Source organism: Haliotis rubra, unplaced genomic scaffold (genome assembly GCF_003918875.1).
Source record: "Haliotis rubra isolate DU_JTF1 unplaced genomic scaffold, ASM391887v1 Scf40, whole genome shotgun sequence".
Classification (NCBI taxonomy): Eukaryota; Metazoa; Mollusca; class Gastropoda; order Lepetellida; family Haliotidae; genus Haliotis; species Haliotis rubra.
Genome location: NW_025767080.1, coordinates 485,130 through 503,814, shown reverse-complemented (window position 1 = coordinate 503,814; position 18,685 = coordinate 485,130). Strand labels below are relative to the sequence as shown.

The 18,685-nt window shown below is 40.0% G+C and overlaps 1 protein-coding gene across 8 annotated transcripts; it reads right to left on the bottom strand.

The window, feature by feature from the left end:
- Window positions 1-129: 129 nt before the first annotated feature.
- Window positions 130-15,469, bottom strand: LOC124287376 (dehydrogenase/reductase SDR family member 7-like). Of its 8 annotated transcripts, none has more exons than XM_046723896.1 (10): window positions 15,045-15,111; window positions 13,417-13,455; window positions 12,150-12,282; window positions 9,265-9,414; window positions 8,694-8,800; window positions 7,618-7,810; window positions 5,897-5,943; window positions 3,902-4,021; window positions 3,332-3,498; window positions 130-2,427 (listed from the first exon to the last, which is right to left on the bottom strand). In XM_046723896.1, exons 3-10 carry the CDS (start codon window positions 12,274-12,276, stop codon window positions 2,373-2,375), a joined length of 966 nt encoding a protein of 321 aa, XP_046579852.1. In that variant the 5' UTR covers window positions 12,277-12,282; window positions 13,417-13,455; window positions 15,045-15,111; the 3' UTR covers window positions 130-2,372. The 8 variants fall into 8 exon arrangements, with proteins under 8 accessions (XP_046579852.1, XP_046579853.1, XP_046579849.1 ...); XM_046723897.1 differs by lacking the exon at window positions 15,045-15,111 and adding an exon at window positions 14,059-14,208; XM_046723893.1 differs by lacking the exons at window positions 13,417-13,455; window positions 15,045-15,111 and adding an exon at window positions 15,384-15,469.
- Window positions 15,470-18,685: the final 3,216 nt, after the last annotated feature.

Here is an 18,685-nt window from a genome sequence, read left to right as displayed (position 1 = left end):
TGCAAGAACCCGAGTTGAAAAAAATATCAATCCCAGTAGAAAAGAATTTATGGAGTAATCTGCAGTGTTGCTATGATTTGGGTTTCATAGACTTTTCATGCAATTGTACACAAACAACTCAAAGTAAACTATGTAATGATGATTTATTTTGCATACATTAATCAAATATGCAGCTAAGCAGGAACACTGTGTACATTATCTATGGTTACACAGAGCATGTTCAATCCTATGCTTATGCAATTTAACAAATATACATTTGTACACATCCAATCAATTATCAGATTTTGATGTATTTAAAATGATTAAAATGTGAGATGGGAGGCTTATTAAAAGGTTTCAATCGTATACTTAATGGGTGAAGGTGTTTGTGTAAGTCAGTGGATATGAACACAGAGTGCAGCAGTTTGAGGTGATGAAGGCGTTTTGTAGAGAGGGCAGGATGAAAGTCCAAAAGTCAGTTGGATTACTGTTGCTGGCACAGTGTGTTCTGCCTAACAATAAAGCACTTGCTACATGAGGTGCATCTCTCTGCTGCTCCCAATACATGTTACACAGAGGATACATAAAGATATCAAACATAGAATTAGCTAGGATTATCTCACAAATCAACATAAAAACTGTTTAAAGGGTAAAACACAGACGTGGATGCATGGCTGTCTCCACAACTAGAGACTTTGTTGGAAACATGCTCTGCTCACCTTGCAGTAAATGGGTACCCAGTAGGATAAGCGAGCAACGTGACTGTTAACCATCTAGCACTTCAGAAAGCGGAATATAGTATTCTTCCAATTTGGATGAGAATGAAATCTGAGTAGTCTGATTAAAAAGGTAATGAAATGTAACACTATGCACATTAACAGCAAACTGAACCTGAATCATTATATTGGAGGACTTACTGGTGCTAGAAAGCCAGAAGACAAAATTTACAAGTTTACCTATTCAGTGAAAGGAAGAGACTCCATTGTGAAAGTGATTGTGAACAATGAATTCATAGAAACATGTCCGAATATTGGGAGAGTAAGTGAGTATGGATTTGTTCAGCATTAATAAATCAGATACAATAAACCTGACACATAATCCTATTCCACCCTTGTTTGAGAAGCATTATACTTCAGTGCCCAAAGTTTGACAGATTCTGCAAATGAAGGTACTGACATCGGTCATATACTTGATGGAACAAGGCTGATTAAGGCCCCATCACAACTTGATGATTTAGCCAGCCTATGAAAAATGTACGCTGTTGTTCATCAAATAAGTTATGGATAAGTTTTGTATAAGTTAAACGCCTGCTGAAGCACGCTGGCTGTAGTACAGCAAAGGTCGTCGGAAAACTTTGTGCATGCACAAAATTTTCGACTTCTGCCAACGTCCTGCATACGTGGGCCATAAGTTGTAGGCAAGTTCTGTGAGCGTTGACATATGTTCACACACGTTACTTGTAAGTTACTCATTAGTCAAAATACTTTGAAATAATGTCAAGCGACCCAAACCTTATTCTAACCTATGAGTAACATGCTTTAAACGTCTGTGTTACTTTTATCGACTTATCGCCAACATACATTGATGTATATAGACGTATTTGACATGTTCCTGACGACCACAGAACTTAATGTATGTGTTTCTAACTTACAGCTACCATATGATGGCATATTGGCAGCATTTTTTTCAAAGTTTTCTTCGGCATGACAGTGATGTTGATACGGTGATGTTGATACTGCAATGTCTAGTGTGGTTAGGATTTGAATCATCGAGCGGCAGCCTTTTTATAAGTTACTACATGTGATCGTAGGCAATATGCTGCCGCGCTCTGTGCATAAGTTAGACTATCGTTGGGCATAAGTTGTGAATGCTGACAATACGCTAAGCATTCGTCGGATAAGTTTTCTGTAAGTTATCAAAATATTCTAAATTACTAATATGTTATGCATATGTCCAACTTGTTATGAATACACTATGTATATACCCAACATTTAAAAAACATCTATATTTCAATGAATACCATTGTTTTAGAGAGATTTAGATATGTCGACATATGCTGGCTAAATCGTCAAGATGTGACAGGGCCTTTACGCAGTTATACATGGTACATACATCCAGTTTAGATATGTGAGAACAGAAAACCATCATCACCACACCATCATAGATAGGATTCAGAAACAGAGCTATAAATAGAGACATTGTCTCTTTAACAGTCATTCAGAAATCTCGGACATTTCACTGGAATGGTTTCAGCGATTAACTTCACAGATGTCCACCGTGTGGTCAGTGCATCGTATAAGGTGAAATGCCTTGTGCTGGTCAGTGCATTGTATAAGGTGAAATGCCTTGTGCTGGTCAGAGCTGGACAGGGATGATAGCTTTCAAATCATCCACTATTGACCCTCTCTCATCTTCTTTAATTTGGCGAGACCTATCTTACAGGCCTGTCTGGAAAATACAACACATTCAACTACGTATTAGGAAATGACTTTAGCTGGTCAATCAGAGGTTTAAATTATATTAACTACCTCAGACAAATGTTAATTGACAGCTGTGTCGTCATAAAAAGCTCATAATTACTGAAGAGTATGTCTACAAAACTCAAAGTGTTTGGCAATATCTATTGGCAGACACTGAAAAACCCAATCAACTTATAGACTCTATGGCAAGTTTTGATGAAAATTAGTGCTATTATTTTTGTGCTTTCTCACATCTAACTGTGACATATTCTACATCCCAGTGAGTAGTGTGATGTTACAATAGAGGCATCTCACATGAAATGAACCTTGCAAGGCTGGTTTCATTTTCTGCAGGGGTTACCGCTTCATGTTGACTTACAAAGTTACTGTAATACACACTTTCCATAACTGTAATACTCTGCATTAGAACATGTCTAAAAGCTTATTTTGTGTGAATGTTGTATTAATTCACAGTTAGTAATAGTCAAGCTCGATTTCTGCCAAGAGTGGAACAATCTGGGAGGCTCACCATCTTGCAGAGGAAGAAACTGGGAGATGTATGTGGAGGAAGTGAATGGAGGCTCACCATCTTGCAGAGGAAGAAACTGGGAGATGTTTGTGGGGGTGGAGGTGGCTTATGGAGGCTCGCTCATGCAGAGGAAGAAAGAAACTGGGAGATGTATGTGGAGGGGGTGAATGGAGGCTCACCTTCTTGCAGAGGAAGAAAGAAACTGGGAGATGTATGTGGAAGAGGTGAATGGAGGCTCACCTTCTTGCAGAGGAAGAAAGAAACTGGCAGATTATGTGGAGGAAGTAAATGAGGGACACCTTCTTGAGAAGGGAGGAAGGAAAATACTGGTAGATATATGTGGAGGAAGTAAATGGAGACTCACCTTCTTGCGAAGGATGGGAAGTACTGGAACATGTAGGTGAAGGCCAGTACTGGGTGGAGGGCAATCCACACCTCATCCAGCTGATTGGCGATGGCGACTGCTGTGAGACTGGCACACCGGGACGTCGCCATCCTCTTCTCCCCTGCTTTCATTTCACCTCCCACGACCTGATTAGAGAACACCCATCTATAACATGTAGGGCAAGTGATTGTGTGAGTGGTACTGCAGCAGGGACCCACAGCACCCAAACCACCTTTTCCTCTTACATACATGAAGCACCACCCAGTAATTGAAAACCTCACCAAAAGGCAGCCATGAGGGTTCCAAGCAGTCATGAAAGCAGATAAGAAACTAGAGGGAGATGTACAAAAAAGCCAAAGGTGACCAATGGGCAGTGTGCAATATTGGAACAGATTTACTTTCACTTATTGTTTTTTTCAAAAGCTAAATCTATTTGCACAAAGCAATTCAACAATTTGACAGCTTGAGTTAATTCTCAAACAAACTATGATCACACTACCAATCCCTTCTAAAGCTTGTTTTGGAATATTTCACTCTTTACCATCATACCTTTCCTTTCTCCTCAGTCATGGCAATAGCCAGTAGGTTGGAAAAGACAGGTCCAGGACAGACCATTGTCACTTTGATGTTGTTGGGATACTGTTCCACCCACAAACACTCAAACCAGCCCTGTGTACAGAAATTACATCCAAGTATATAATTTGGTAGAACGTAAATATTTGGACTTTCAGAGTAAGTATTTTATAGCAGCACTTTAAACAAACTGTAGCACACTCTATCGATCCCTAGGTAAAGTTGTTCTTTGAGTTAGCTACCTGGCTTGATCAGTGATGATCATTTCTATTGTTTCTGAAGCTTGTGACCATTGGGGCCAGATCTTCAGTCTTAAATACTTCATCATGTCTCTCTGCGCACTGCTTCCCCTCCCCTCTGTATGACCATTACTGCACTCCACTCATTGTGGTAAGTTTATTTAGCATCTATAGCTATCATAAGGAGGTTTGGATTTGGTAATCTAGTTTAGTAAGTAGGCGTTTATCATTGTAGTTGTATATCTGTAATATCATGTTAATATTTTAGATTCTAAGATGCTTTGCTAAAAGATCAAAGGTGCCGACAGTACTTTATCAGGCGATAAAGTACACTTTATGCATTACGTCACTACACCTTTCTTGTCTGCCCCCCTCATGATCAAACATGCCCTTGGGAACCGACGTCACAATGCATGTCAGTTGTCACTGCTTGGTACAGTCTCCTATGGTAAACTACTCCGTAGCACCCCCGTTTCTTGGTTTGCAGTTGCTTCACCAAGCTAACACCACTGGTGGAAACATTATATTTATGCTTTCCGATGGATAAAATGTCTCAGCTCTTAACACTTCACATCTATACATGGGGATAGAGCGAGCTGTATTCCTTAACAAAGGGGAGCTTCACATCTATACATGGGGATAGAGCAAGCTGTATTCCTTAAGTATCTCATCATTTCTCTTGTGTTGACATCTTCTCTGAACGAAACAATACATCCCATGAACCCCTACTAGGTGGGAATCATAAATACATATATTAATTTGGGGAGGAGGTGACAGCAAAATATAATACAGTCCTCAGACGACCAATTCCTCTTTCCCCTATGATACATGATCAAACCCTCGTACCATTTACACCACGGAACAGGAATATTAGGTTATTAGTAATATGTCAGTGGTTTGTTATTTCAGATTACTTTAGTAGTTTCATTATCTTGGTACATGGCAGTGTTACCTATTGTATAACAATGCTCCAGATGTAATACATTGTACATGCGATATTCAGCGAGGTGTGGTGGCGTGCTATATTTAGACTTGTACTACATTTAGACAGAAAGATCTGGAAGCAGCTGTGAGCTTGTTCCAGAATCATTTGCCTGAGATCAGAATATTCTTAAGATAAGGGGAGTTAAATTCTGCTTCTCATCTCACATGACATCACAAGCCACAAGAAGACCAGCGCTGTATATCATCATTATTCCCTTGATATTCTCTGTTAAACCCTAGGGGCGATGGGGTAGCCTAGTGGTTAAAGCGTTTGCTCGTCACGCCGAAGGCCTGGGTTTAATTCCCCACCTGGGTACAATGTGTGAAACCCATTTCTGGTGTCCCCTGCCATGATATTGCTGGAATATTACTAAAAGCAGCATAAACCCAACTAACTCACTCACTCACTGTTAAACCATATTGTTCAGAGCTGTAATACTGCTGGTGAGAGGTGTATATTACCCTCCTTGTCTTTCCTGCCACAATCACTGCTCTTCAATATTACATTTGAACTTGTACTTGTGGCACACACTGCCACTCAATTTGGTCTGCCATAGTGATATCTGTGTATTGATTTGTGAACTTAGTTAAAATTTGATCACAATTGTTAACAGCACATTTCTTGGTGGTTTGTTGGTGTCACACATAATTCTTTCAAGGACGGATTCCTGGTTAACTTTTAAAATTAAGTTTCAACTTGGGAATCAACAAGTTACAATGTAAAACCTTTAAAAACACTATGACTTGCCTGGATCGCATGTTTAGACCCCGTGTACGATCCAGACAGTGGAGCTCCTGCAATTAAACATCTGTGACATTTGATTCAGACATTGTCAGAGACAAAATACATCATACAATCAGCTGCAAAGACAAAAGGTTATGATGCAAGGAGTTGGTTGAGGTCATTGCCTTGATTAAGGTATGAGTTACTTTTGTCATGTTACAACTCCAGGAGTACTACATATTTGTTTATAATAGGTTCAAGCAGAATTTGACATTCATCTTACACAGAACTTGAACTACATTTATTGTTGCAAAGGTGAAAACCTTTGACATTCTCAACAATCAAACCACATCAACATGGCTGTCTATTCTGGAATGCCGAATCAACAATACAGTAAAGCCAGAAACACCACAGCTAGCAAATGTAATGCCAAAATAAATAAAAAAACATATTTAGGCAGTCACAGCCCAGACTAGGGCAGAATGGGCACTTGTTCCCCGATACTTGTCTTTATTGACCAACCAATGAGACTCATCCATTTCCAAGGTTAATTTAATATATTGTAATAATTGCATTGTATTCAAATGCAGACTTTTGATATATGTATATTTTACTTATTTTCAGGATTGCTGTACTGTCCTGTTTATGATGTAAGTTTTTAAAGGAGAGGTCTTTACTAAGGTTTCTATGCCTGTTGGCCAATCCTATTTCTTTCTGAAATAAGTATTGTTCGGGTCCATACACAATAGGAAGCAGCAGTATTGATATTGCAAGGCTCAACTACTATTTAGCCTTCTTAACAAATTAACCTTGTATCTAATTTGAAATCCTGAACTACCATTACAGTAATGACCAACACAACATGTGACAAATGCAATGACCTAGTTATTAAACATATACATGAAGTTTTGACATTGACTGCACAGAGTAACACCCCAGCCTCAGGCAGTTTGGGCACCCATCACCTGTTGATGAGAGGATGACCCATTTCTGAGAGTTAAGACATGCTGACCTTTTCCCATGTTATTTTGGTAATGAACAGACCATTAAGTCTGACTGCAGTGAGGGTTACCTGTTCTACTGTCATGCTATCTGGTGTCGAAATCTATAAATGTTAAGAATACACATGGAAAGAAGTATAGCAACACCTATGATTTTCCTGATTGGCTGAGGCAGTGATGGCTTATTGCTTGGTGCTATATTGTTGATTGATTTTGTATCTTCTTTTATTTGTGCCATAGTGATTAATTGAGCAGCCTCAGAAGTTATAACTGTTGACATTCATAAGAACTGACTTCAGTGTAATATAGGGCTGGGACGGGTCCAAATTATCTTCCTGGGTACCCCATCCCCTAGTACCCTACCCTACCTGGATACCCATTATGTTAATTCCTGACATCAAATTTGCAAGAAATTGCAATATATTCTTCAGTTCGGAGGCTAAAATTTCAAGTTTTTCAATATCTTAACCATGAATTATATTCAAAAGAAGTGACTATAAATTATGTCTAAATCTTCAAAGACAAATTGTCAATACAACCTTTTAATCATAAAAGTATAACATATAACATTGTTTAATCTATTAGTCACATGATCATAACGGGTCCGGGTATTGAGACGGGTAATTGGGTCCAACTCATTACTCACCTGTCCCTGATATTCGGGTTACTTGTCCCAGCCCTCGTGAAAGAAATGTACAGGCACACACTTTGTAAATCAATGTGTAAAACTCAAGTCACACATACCCACTTTGCCAGCAACACTACTCATGACCACAATGTGACCGTCCCTCCGAGCTATCATGTCGGGAAGGACAGCTTTAGTCAGTGATAAGGGTCCCAGGACATTGGTTTCCAGCATCTCACGATCAACGTCAACGGATGTTTTCACCCATTCAGCTCTCTGTGAGCGGCCAGCATTGTTCACCAGAATGTCTATCTGAAGAGTAAATTATACATCCTATTGTCCATCAGTTACACACACTTTGTTAACGTCACACTATCTTTTCATTATTCCTTCTTTCAAGAATATTTGATGTTCTGATATTTCATGTTTATAAAAATAATCATGCTTCAGAAACTGACTGCTCACTTTGACCTTTGACATATTTTGACCTAAACCTTTCAAAGCATGTTTATAGACACCAAAATCGGTATACACATTCATTTTAATCCCTGTGCCCAGAAGATTTTTGATAGGACCATGTTGAATAAATTCATTGAAGCACATTTTCTAATCGTGCAAATGTCAAGAATTATCTGACAAAAGACCCTGACATTTGACAAAAAAATGTTGTTGACATTTGATGTGGTGGGACATGTTGACAAACAAATAAATATGATATTTCATGCCTGAAGAGTAAACCAATTTTATTGCATGTGACGAATCAACAATGTTTTAACCATGTGTTCCATAAATCTGAACACTGACCTTGACCTTTCAAAAAAATGCTTTTCAAAACATGTCCTGCTCCAACAGTGGGTAGGATTAGGCATATCATACCTAAAGGTAAAAGTTTCAGAAAAAGTGAAACAACAAGCTCCTTTTGTTTTGACTTTGTTAAGCTGATTTAGATGAAGTACAACAAAGTTAAACCTGTATAACTTGAATGCTTTGCATAGCAGACATCAGGAATATCAGCTGCAGTGGAGGACATGGTGGTCCAAACCATCAAAACCTTAAAGCAGTTCTGTTTCAAACAGATAAAACTAACAGAAATGGTAAATTTTGGTAAGTTTTTGTCTTGGAATATTGGAGATTGACAACAGTAGCTGTTTCTAACTGTGCACACAGAAATAGACACATGGGACCAAGGAAGTACCTGTTTAAAATGCTGGAGGACTTTCTTGACAGCATCTGCATGTTCATGTTGCTTGACCATGTCCAATGGCACCACCATGATGTCATTGTCTTGAAGCGGGCCACATGCTGGTGGGAAAACACACACTTAGATACACACATCAGTTGGGCAGGAACACACATCCAAAAAGAAGGAACACACACATCAGAAATCAGAAGTTCCAAGGCTACTAGGATGTACTGACACATCACTGACTAGTTTCAAGGCTACTGGATGTACTGAGACATCACTGACTAGTTCCAAGGCTACTGGGACGTACTCAGACATCACTGACTAGTTCCAAGGCTACTGAACATACTGAGACATCACTGACAAGTTCGAAGGCTACTGGACGTACTGAGACATCACTGACTATTTCCAAGGCTACTGGATGTACAGAGATCTCACTGACTAGTTCCAAGGCTACTGGACGTACTGAGACATCACTGACTAATTCCAAGCTACTGGGACGTACTGAGACATCACTGACTAGTTTCAAGGCTACTGGACGTACTGAGACATCACTGACTAGTTCCAAGGCTACTGGACGTACTCAGACATTGCTTCTTTACTCTGTTCAACTCCTCTTCTCGACGGGCAGACAGTACCAGACGACATCCAACAGATGCCAGCTCGTAAACGAGGGACTCCCCGATACCGCTGGAGGCCCCAGTCACCCACACCACTTTACCTCTCAGGCGCTCTGGTGTAGGAATAGATTAAACATTATAGCAAAGAGTTGGACATATTTACAGCTTTAACATTGTCTGACATGCAATCTCAGAAATATCATAAACAGTGGAATGTCCTTGTCCAGACTTATGCTGTTTTCATAGAGCAAGACCACTGAAATACCATGACAAAGTTTAGTATGGATACCCCATTCAGACACATTATACTTCAACCCATCCAGTCCCTCATTTAACTCCTGCCTTTATTCTCCAAAATAATGTCGAGCGCCAGGCAGCCTTACAACTTGTATTCTTTTTTAATTTCCACTGTAAATGTAAACAATATTTGTTGTAAACTGCACATAAGTTACGTATTTTATTGATTATAATATCAAAGCAGTATGATGTAAGGAGAAACATGCACTTCAAAGTATGTTTTATGTGCAAAGTACAAACAATATTGTTTTATACAGGATACACCAACACATTTTTCTCTGACTAGGAAAAAGAAAGAGGTAAACTTAATATTTCTAAATAATTTGTTTATGACACTAAAATGCATTGAATGAGAACTACCATCAACAGAATTGTACATAAATTCTCTGGATGACAGCTGTGTCTGCCAATTGCCATCAACAGAAGAGTTAATCAATTCTCTGGATGACAGCTGTGTCTGTTAATTGACATCAACAAAAAGGTAAATATAATCTCTAGATGACAGCTGTGTCTGCCAGTTGACATCAACAGAAAGGTAAACAAATTCTGTGGATGACAGCTGTGTCTGCCAGTTGACATCAACAGAAAAGTAAATAAATTCTCTGGATGACAGCTGTGTCTGTTAATTGACATCAACAGAAAGGTAAATATAATCTCTGGATGCCTGCTGTGTCTGCAATTTGACATCAACAGAAAGGTAAATAATTTCTCTGGATGCCTGCTGTGTCTGTTAATTGACATCTGCAGAAGGGTAAATAATTTCTCTGGATGCCTGCTGTGTCTGCCAACTGACATCAACAGAAAGATAAATAATTTCTCTGGATGCCTGCTGTGTCTGTTAATTGACATCTGCAGAAGGGTAAATAATTTCCCTGGATGACTGGTGTGTCTGTTAATTGACATCAACAGAAAGGTAAATAATTTCCCTGGATGACTGGTGTGTCTGTTAATTGACATCTGCAGAAGGGTAAATAATTTCTCTGGATGCCTGCTGTGTCTGTTAATTGACATCTGCAGAAGAGTACATAATTTCTCTGGATGCCTGCTGTGTCTGTTAATTGATATCAACAGAAAGATAAATAATTTCTCTGGATGCCTGCTGTGTCTGTTAATTGATATCAACAGAAAGGTAAATAATTTCCCTGGATGACTGGTGTGTCTGTTAATTGACATCTGCAGAAGGGTAAATAATTTCCCTGGATGCCTGCTGTGTCTGTTAATTGACATCTGCAGAAGAGTAAATAATTTCTCTGGATGCCTGCTGTGTCTGTTAATTGACATCAACAGAAAGGTAAATAATTTCCCTGGATGATTGGTGTGTCTGTTAATTGACATCTGCAGAAGGGTAAATAATTTCCCTGGATGCCTGCTGTGTCTGTTAATTGACATCTGCAGAAGAGTAAATAATTTCTCTGGATGCCTGCTGTGTCTGTTAATTGACATCAACAGAAAGATAAATAATTTCTCTGGATGCCTGCTGTGTCTGTTAATTGACAGCAACAGAAAGGTAAATAATTTCCCTGGATGCCTGCTGTGTCTGTTAATTGACATCTGCAGAAGGGTAAATAATTTCTCTGGATGCCTGCTGTGTCTGCCAACTGACATCAACAGAAAGATAAATAATTTCTCTGGATGCCTGCTGTGTCTGTTAATTGACATCTGCAGAAGAGTAAATAATTTCTCTGGATGCCTGCTGTGTCTGTTAATTGACATCAACAGAAAGATAAATAATTTCTCTGGATGCCTGCTGTGTCTGTTAACTGACATCAACAGAAAGGTAAATAATTTCCCTGGATGCCTGCTGTGTCTGTTAATTGACATCTGCAGAAGGGTAAATAATTTCTCTGGATGCCTGCTGTGTCTGTCAACTGACATCAACAGAAAGATAAATAATTTCTCTGGATGCCTGCTGTGTCTGTTAATTGACATCTGCAGAAGGGTAAATAATTTCTCTGGATGCCTGCTGTGTCTGTTAATTGACATCTGCAGAAGAGTAAATAATTTCTCTGGATGCCTGCTGTGTCTGTTAATTGACATCAACAGAAAGGTAAATAATTTCCTCTGGATGCCTGCTGTGTCTGTTAATTGACATCTGCAGAAGAGTAAATAATTTCTCTGGATGCCTGCTGTGTCTGTTAATTGACATCAACAGAAAGGTAAATAATTTCCCTGGATGACTGGTGTGTCTGTTAATTGACATCTGCAGAAGGGTAAATAATTTCTCTGGATGCCTGCTGTGTCTGTTAATTGACATCAACAGAAAGGTAAATAATTTCCCTGGATGACTGGTGTGTCTGTTAATTGACATCTGCAGAAGGGTAAATAATTTCTCTGGATGCCTGCTGTGTCTGTTAATTGACATCAACAGAAGGGTAAATAATTTCTCTGGATGCCTGCTGTGTCTGCCAATTGACATCAACAGAGGGATAAATAATTTCTCTGGATGACTGCTGTGTCTGCCACATTCTCACGGTTCTCCATTCCTCTCTAGAGTTACATCTGATTGAATCTATCCAGCCAATATTCCTATTTTAAAACTTTAAATGCATACTTGGAGATTTTCCAAAACATGTTGCCCATTGTAGCACCAGGTCACAGTCAGCTTTGATCAGTCGAAGTAGTTGTATGACACAAAGGACGACAACACAACCAATGCACAGGAACAAAACATCCACCATTGTGATCTGCAACACAGTGGAATCATGCCACTAAAAATAGGCTTGTCATTGAAACGTCAAACCTATATACCACTAAAACAGTTTTCTTTCATCTTGTATGTATTTAAATACAACATATCCCTATCAAAGTTGAGTAGTATAATAAGAGTAGACATAGAATGGACATACACTGCCACAGAACACAAAGCAGGCTTCTCCAATAATTTGACACTATAATTACTGCCAAGCATGAGACACTGACAAATACGTCTATTTACAAAGTGACCCGATAATCGGACACCTGACCCCTATCATTATATGTTCAATACATTATCCATGCATGACCAAATGACGCGTCCTGTAACACTGACAATAAATGGCTGAGACATTAAAGTTGTATCGGACAGACTGTGTCGGTAATGTTTGGTCCTTAACAAAGCACAGCTAAAAAAGTGGGAGGACCGTAACCACGGTAACTGAATTTGTGAACTCACGCAGAACCTGACAAGTACAAAGTTAGGTCATCCATTCATAGACAACCACAGCTGCCAAGGTATCGTTTTAGTACTACCTTTGCAAAATGAACTATGTCTAAAGTGTCTAATGTATAAATATACAACATGTATATAAAACCAGGTTCACAATTTAATTCTGAATAGAGTTGTCTTTAACAAAGCACTTTGACCCAGCTGTAGATTTGAGGAAGCAATATGAACTTGTCATTAACTCAAGTCAGATTACAATATGTCTAAACTACCTGATTAATGTATATTTACAGTGAATGAGTGAGTTAGTGAATATGAGAGCGAGTGGAGGTTAAACAGCTTTCAGCAATATTTTAGCAATCACTAGGGGAATGAATATATGATCAATTTTACACACTGTAACCATGTGAGGAACAGAACCTACTTCACGTGTATTATGAGTGAACACTTTCATCACTAGCCTACCTAATATAAATGAGAGACAAATGTTTTAAGTTCACAACTGATATTGTGTTGACAAGATCAGAAATACACATCAGACCATAAAGATAGACAACACAACTTTATCTTTCCATGGTCAGTGGTCTTTCCTTGCTATGCTATGCATCATTTAATGGTGTGTCATCTATCTCTCTATGCAGTGAAGCCCTGTCTATCTTTGAATGGATGTACCAACCTTGTGTCTCCTTATACAGGTAGCAAAACGCCTGATGATCTGACAACAGACAACCATACAATGCTAAATGAACTGCATGTCAAAAACAAATGCCAACTCGCAACAGCTGGAACTCTGCAACCTATTGCTTATTCAACCATTACTTTAGGACTGGTTTCACACCATTTAATCGTACTTAGTATCATTGAGGACAATTCATATTGAAAAAAAAGCTAAAACCAGGGATGCATAGTGTGTCAGACTGCTGACATGAATCTGAGGTTAAAACATAAACTAGTGGGGTTAATATGTATCACTACCCCTGCCAGTACAAACCATAGGCGCTTGACTCTGATATGTTTATAAGTATGACCTATATATATAAGATATATCTTATATATATAGGTCATACTTATAAACATATCAGAGTCAGGCGCCTATGGTACAAACTGCATGCTAAGTTGCAAACTGTGTATATGATATTACTCTCACTACATGATAGAATACAGAACATCAAACTTCTTATTTTTTCACGTTTTTTGCTAAAAACGTTTTAGCACAAGCAGTTAGGCAGCAACTGATATTGATAGATTTTGTACCACTGAATGTATGTAAAGTTTATGAGAACTGTAGATTCTGTGGAATGCAACTAGTCCTACTTACACAAAGTACATCGATCTCGATTTAAGTTTGACAGCAATGTCTTCATATACAGAATATATTATATGCCTTAAATTGTCTTATCTCACACAAAGACATAGACTCGGCTACAGATATCCATTGTCATGAAGTGATATCTATTCAGGTATGTGTGAGAGAGAGAAAATCTTTATTAAAGTGTCACGTGCTTCATTCAGAGGGTGCAGGCTAAAATGGAACCACAGCAAAACGGCACCTGGCGAAAACGGCACCATTTGGACATAACGGAACCTCGACTTGGCGAAAACGGCTACAAATCTTATGGCGAAAACGGCACAAACTAAAATCTTATGGGGAAAACTAGTTTGTTATAAGATAATCGGATTGCAGATAATAAATACATCTACTATTATGTCGGAACTATCAAAATTTAAGAACAAGGATGTATTTTTAGCCACTGGAGTTGTGACACATGAACATTGAGTAAAATTGGGTGGTGTAAAGTTAATATAAAAATATAGTTTCCCTACTTTTGTTACTGTAAAGTGTAGAAAAATATTGTGATAAGTTAGTTACCATAATTTTTTTGGTTTGATTTTGACTTAAGTTTGGCGGATACAAACATCTGACATAAATATGCACGGATTTTGAGAATGACTCATATGTTGATATAATCTTGCTGATGTTATAATGAAATGAAATTAAACATGAGTCAACGTCATACTTTGTTTTATATATGGTGCCGTTTTAGCCCAGATATCAGTAGCCGTTTTCGCCAATATGGTGCCGTTTTCGCCACACAAATTTGGTGCCGTTCTGCTGTGGTGCCGTTTTAGCTATAACCCCATTCAGAGACCATATACCGATATATGGTCTCTGCTTCATTACATTACCGACATACATTAAACACAAAAAGCAACCGGCCATTTGACCTATGAGACACTAAAATCACAAGCATTATATGGATATAAATCAAGCAAAAGTCTAACTCTAAACAATAACACGCATACGTAAAAAAAAACGCGGTCACAAAATCGATATTGTAGGGAGGTATGGCGACCTTAGGCCTTAAAAGGCCTATATGCGCAATCGATATTGTCGCAGTTCATCCGGTTACTTCCCCTGGACAGGATCCTTATACGGGGAACCCCCTATTATGGACGATTCTAAAACGCAATGGGTGTTAGGAGACCTCGTACCTTTTCAAAAACGTTATTTTCTACCTACAGCGTATCAAGTGTAGGATCGAATGATTGATAATTTCACATTAGCGAATTCGGGGATACGTTTTATAAGTATCTTTACTCACTTTTAAAAATATCTTTATTTAGAATTACATTTTTTCACACCTCTCTGCGTAGTTGACTCGTCTCGATCGGTAGACAATCTATCTTGTCACATGAGCTGTGGTTACTATTCATGTATTTTCGGGGTATTTCTGTAAAGTGTGTGTGTATTGCATGAACAAATGACACATGTTCCTTCAATAGCATCTTTCTCCAGATATGATTCGTTAATAATCTGCGGATTCAGATTCTACTGAAAGTTACACGATGTGACATTACGTGCATTCATCGTCACGAGACTCAGGACAGAGTTGTTTCCGGTTTTACATGTGTAATTTCCAAAACTGTGAACTACTGCGGTAGTAATATCTAAGAGTGACACACGCCATCTTTCGATTTCTCGGTCCGCCACCGCCAAATATTTCAGTTGAAAGTTATGTTGTAATCGGTAAAATGTGATTGAGTTGAGTTCCAAACCTGGTAGTTCAGCCAGCTGAACGTCGTGTTCCTACCCAGGTCGGTGTGAACACGACGTTAGCTGGCTGAACTACAAACCTGGCCGATGTTGCTATTTATTTATTTTTAGAAATAATCCTAATAAATGGAATACATTTCAAGCGGGGGTTACGGGCGGAACTCTTGTCCTCAGCCTGGCTCCTCTCCCTGTGACGAAGACACGAAGTGTCCACTGGCTCGTTGCCATGGCCACTGGGTTGGTTACACCTTTGATGATGCCATAGATCCAGCTTTTATATCACCTCCTTGCTCACCTGTTTAAAGTATAGTAACGTACGTATTTTCATGTGGGTTATAGCTAAAACGGCACCACAGCAGAATGGCACCAAATTTGTTTGGCGAAAAGGGCACCATATTGTCACTGATACATGGGTTGAAACTGACCATGCATTGCCATGTCACTGTGGTTTAATGTTTGCACTTTGAGATGGGATGGTCCATCATCATGGTTCGGCCCCATGTATCTGTCCTACCAAAATAGGTGCTATGTTTTGTTACCCAACCCGATACATGTGTGGCTTTAGGAGATATAACAAAGACTGACCGACATGAAGTCAGTATGGTATTGGTAACATGTATTTTATCAAAAGAGGTGGTACTTTTTGTTACCCAGCGTTGAATGGAGTGTTCCATATACATGTATACGTTTCTGTTGATCTAACAATGTAACTATGAGAGTGAGACAGAACTACATGTATTTATTTGTAGCAGTGTAAGTAGCAGAATAGTAGATCAGTCTCATGACAGACACGAGTTGTGTAATCTCATAACACACATTAAGAATGTCGACTTCAGTGTAACGAGTCAAAACACCTTACAAGGCGCTGTGGGTTGTGTCCTGTGGATGTTGACAGATCAGGGCAGTGAGAGGTCCGAACTATCAGGATATGTAATTTTGACAAATCTGACTTGTGTCTTGGGGTATGGTGGAGTGAACGAGTTTAGTTTTACGCCACACTCAGCAATATTCTAGCTATATGGCAGGGGTCTGTAAAAAATTGAGTCTGAACCAGACAATCCAGTGATCAACAGAATGAGCATCAATATGTGCAATTGGGAACCGATGACGTGTCAACCAACCCAGCGAGCCCCACCATCCAGTCCCGTTAGTCGCCTCTTATAACAAGCATGGGTTACTGAAGGTTCATTCTAATCCAGACCTTCACGGGTATATATCGTGGAGTGGGGTATGGTGGAGTGGAGTATGGTGTCGTGGGGTATGCTGGAGAGGAGTATGGTGGTGTGGGGTATGATGGAGGAGTGGGGTATGATGGAGTGGGGTATGTTGGAGTGGGGGATGCTGGTGTGGGGTATGGTGGAGTGGTGTGGGGTATGGTGGAGTGGGGTATGGTGGAGTGGAGTATGGTGGCGTGGGGTATGGTGGAGAGGAATATGGTGGAGTGGGATATAGTGGAGTGAGTGAATGAGTTTAGTTTTACACCGCACTCCGCAATATTCCAGCTATATGGCGGCGGTCTGTAAATAAACGAGTCTGGACCAGTCTGGAACCGATGACGTGTCAACAAAGTCAGTGAGCCTGACCACCCGATCCCATTGGTTGCCTCTTACGACAAGCATAGTCGCCTTTTGTGGCAACATGGGTTGCTGAGGACTTATTGTACCCCAGATCTTCACGGGTGTATGGTGGTGCGGGGTATGATGGTGTGGGGTATGGTAGAGTGGGGTATGGTAGAGTGGAGTATGATGGAGTGGGGTATGGTAGAGTGGGGTATGGTGGAGCGGGGTATGGTAGAGTAGGGTATGGTAGAGTGGGGTATGGTGGTGTGGGGTATGGTGGAGTGGGGTATGGTGGATTGGGGTATGGTGGACCGGGGTATGGTAGAGTAGGGTATGGTGGTGTGGGGTATGCTGGAGGGGAGTATGGTGGTGTGGAGTATGGTAGAGTGGAGTATGATGGAGTGGGGTATGGTGGAGGGGAGTATGGTGGTGTGGAGTATGGTAGAGTGGAGTATGATGGAGTGGGGTATGGTAGAGTGGAGTATGATGGAGCGGGGTATGGTAGAGTGGTCTATGGCGGTGTGGGGTATGGTAGAGTGGAGTATGATGGAGCGGGGTATGGTAGAGTGGAGTATGATGGAGTGGGGTATGGTGGAGGGGAGTATGGTGGTGTGGAGTATGGTAGAGTGGAGTATGATGGAGCGGGGTATGATGGAGTGGGGTATGGCGGAGTGGGGTATGATGGAGGTGGGTATGATGGAGGTGGGTATGATAGAGTGAGGTATGGTGGAGTCGAGTACGATTGAGCAGGGAGTGGGGTATGGTGGAGTGGGTTACGATTGAGCGGGGTATAGTGGTTTGGTGGAGTGGGGTATGGTGGAGTGAACAAGCACTGGCTGTCATTGAGTGTTCCATGTATATGTTTGTGGTGATCTAACAACATAACTGTAAGAATAAGGCAGAGCTGTTTGCTTTTTAACAACTTAACTAGATCATGCTGGCGGCTGTAGGAAAGAGGCAGGTTACAATTGGTTTTCCTCGTTTAACATTTCGCAAAGTAATCTCATAACACGCATTAAGAGTGAATGAGTTTATTTTAATGCCACTTTTAGCAATATTCAAGTAATATCACGTCAGCGCATACCAGAAATGGGCTTCACACATTGTATCCATGTGGGGAAATTGAACCTGCGTCTTAGGCATGATTAGCCACTAGGCTACCCTACTAAACACACACACACACACACCATTAAGAAGTCTTGATGGAGGTTACATACTGTGATTCAGTGTAGAGTCATTGTGGGTTGTGTTGACAGATGATGGCTGTGAGTAGTCCAAGCTTTCAGAATTACAGCCAGGCCCAAGTTGACAAATGTGACTGATCATACATT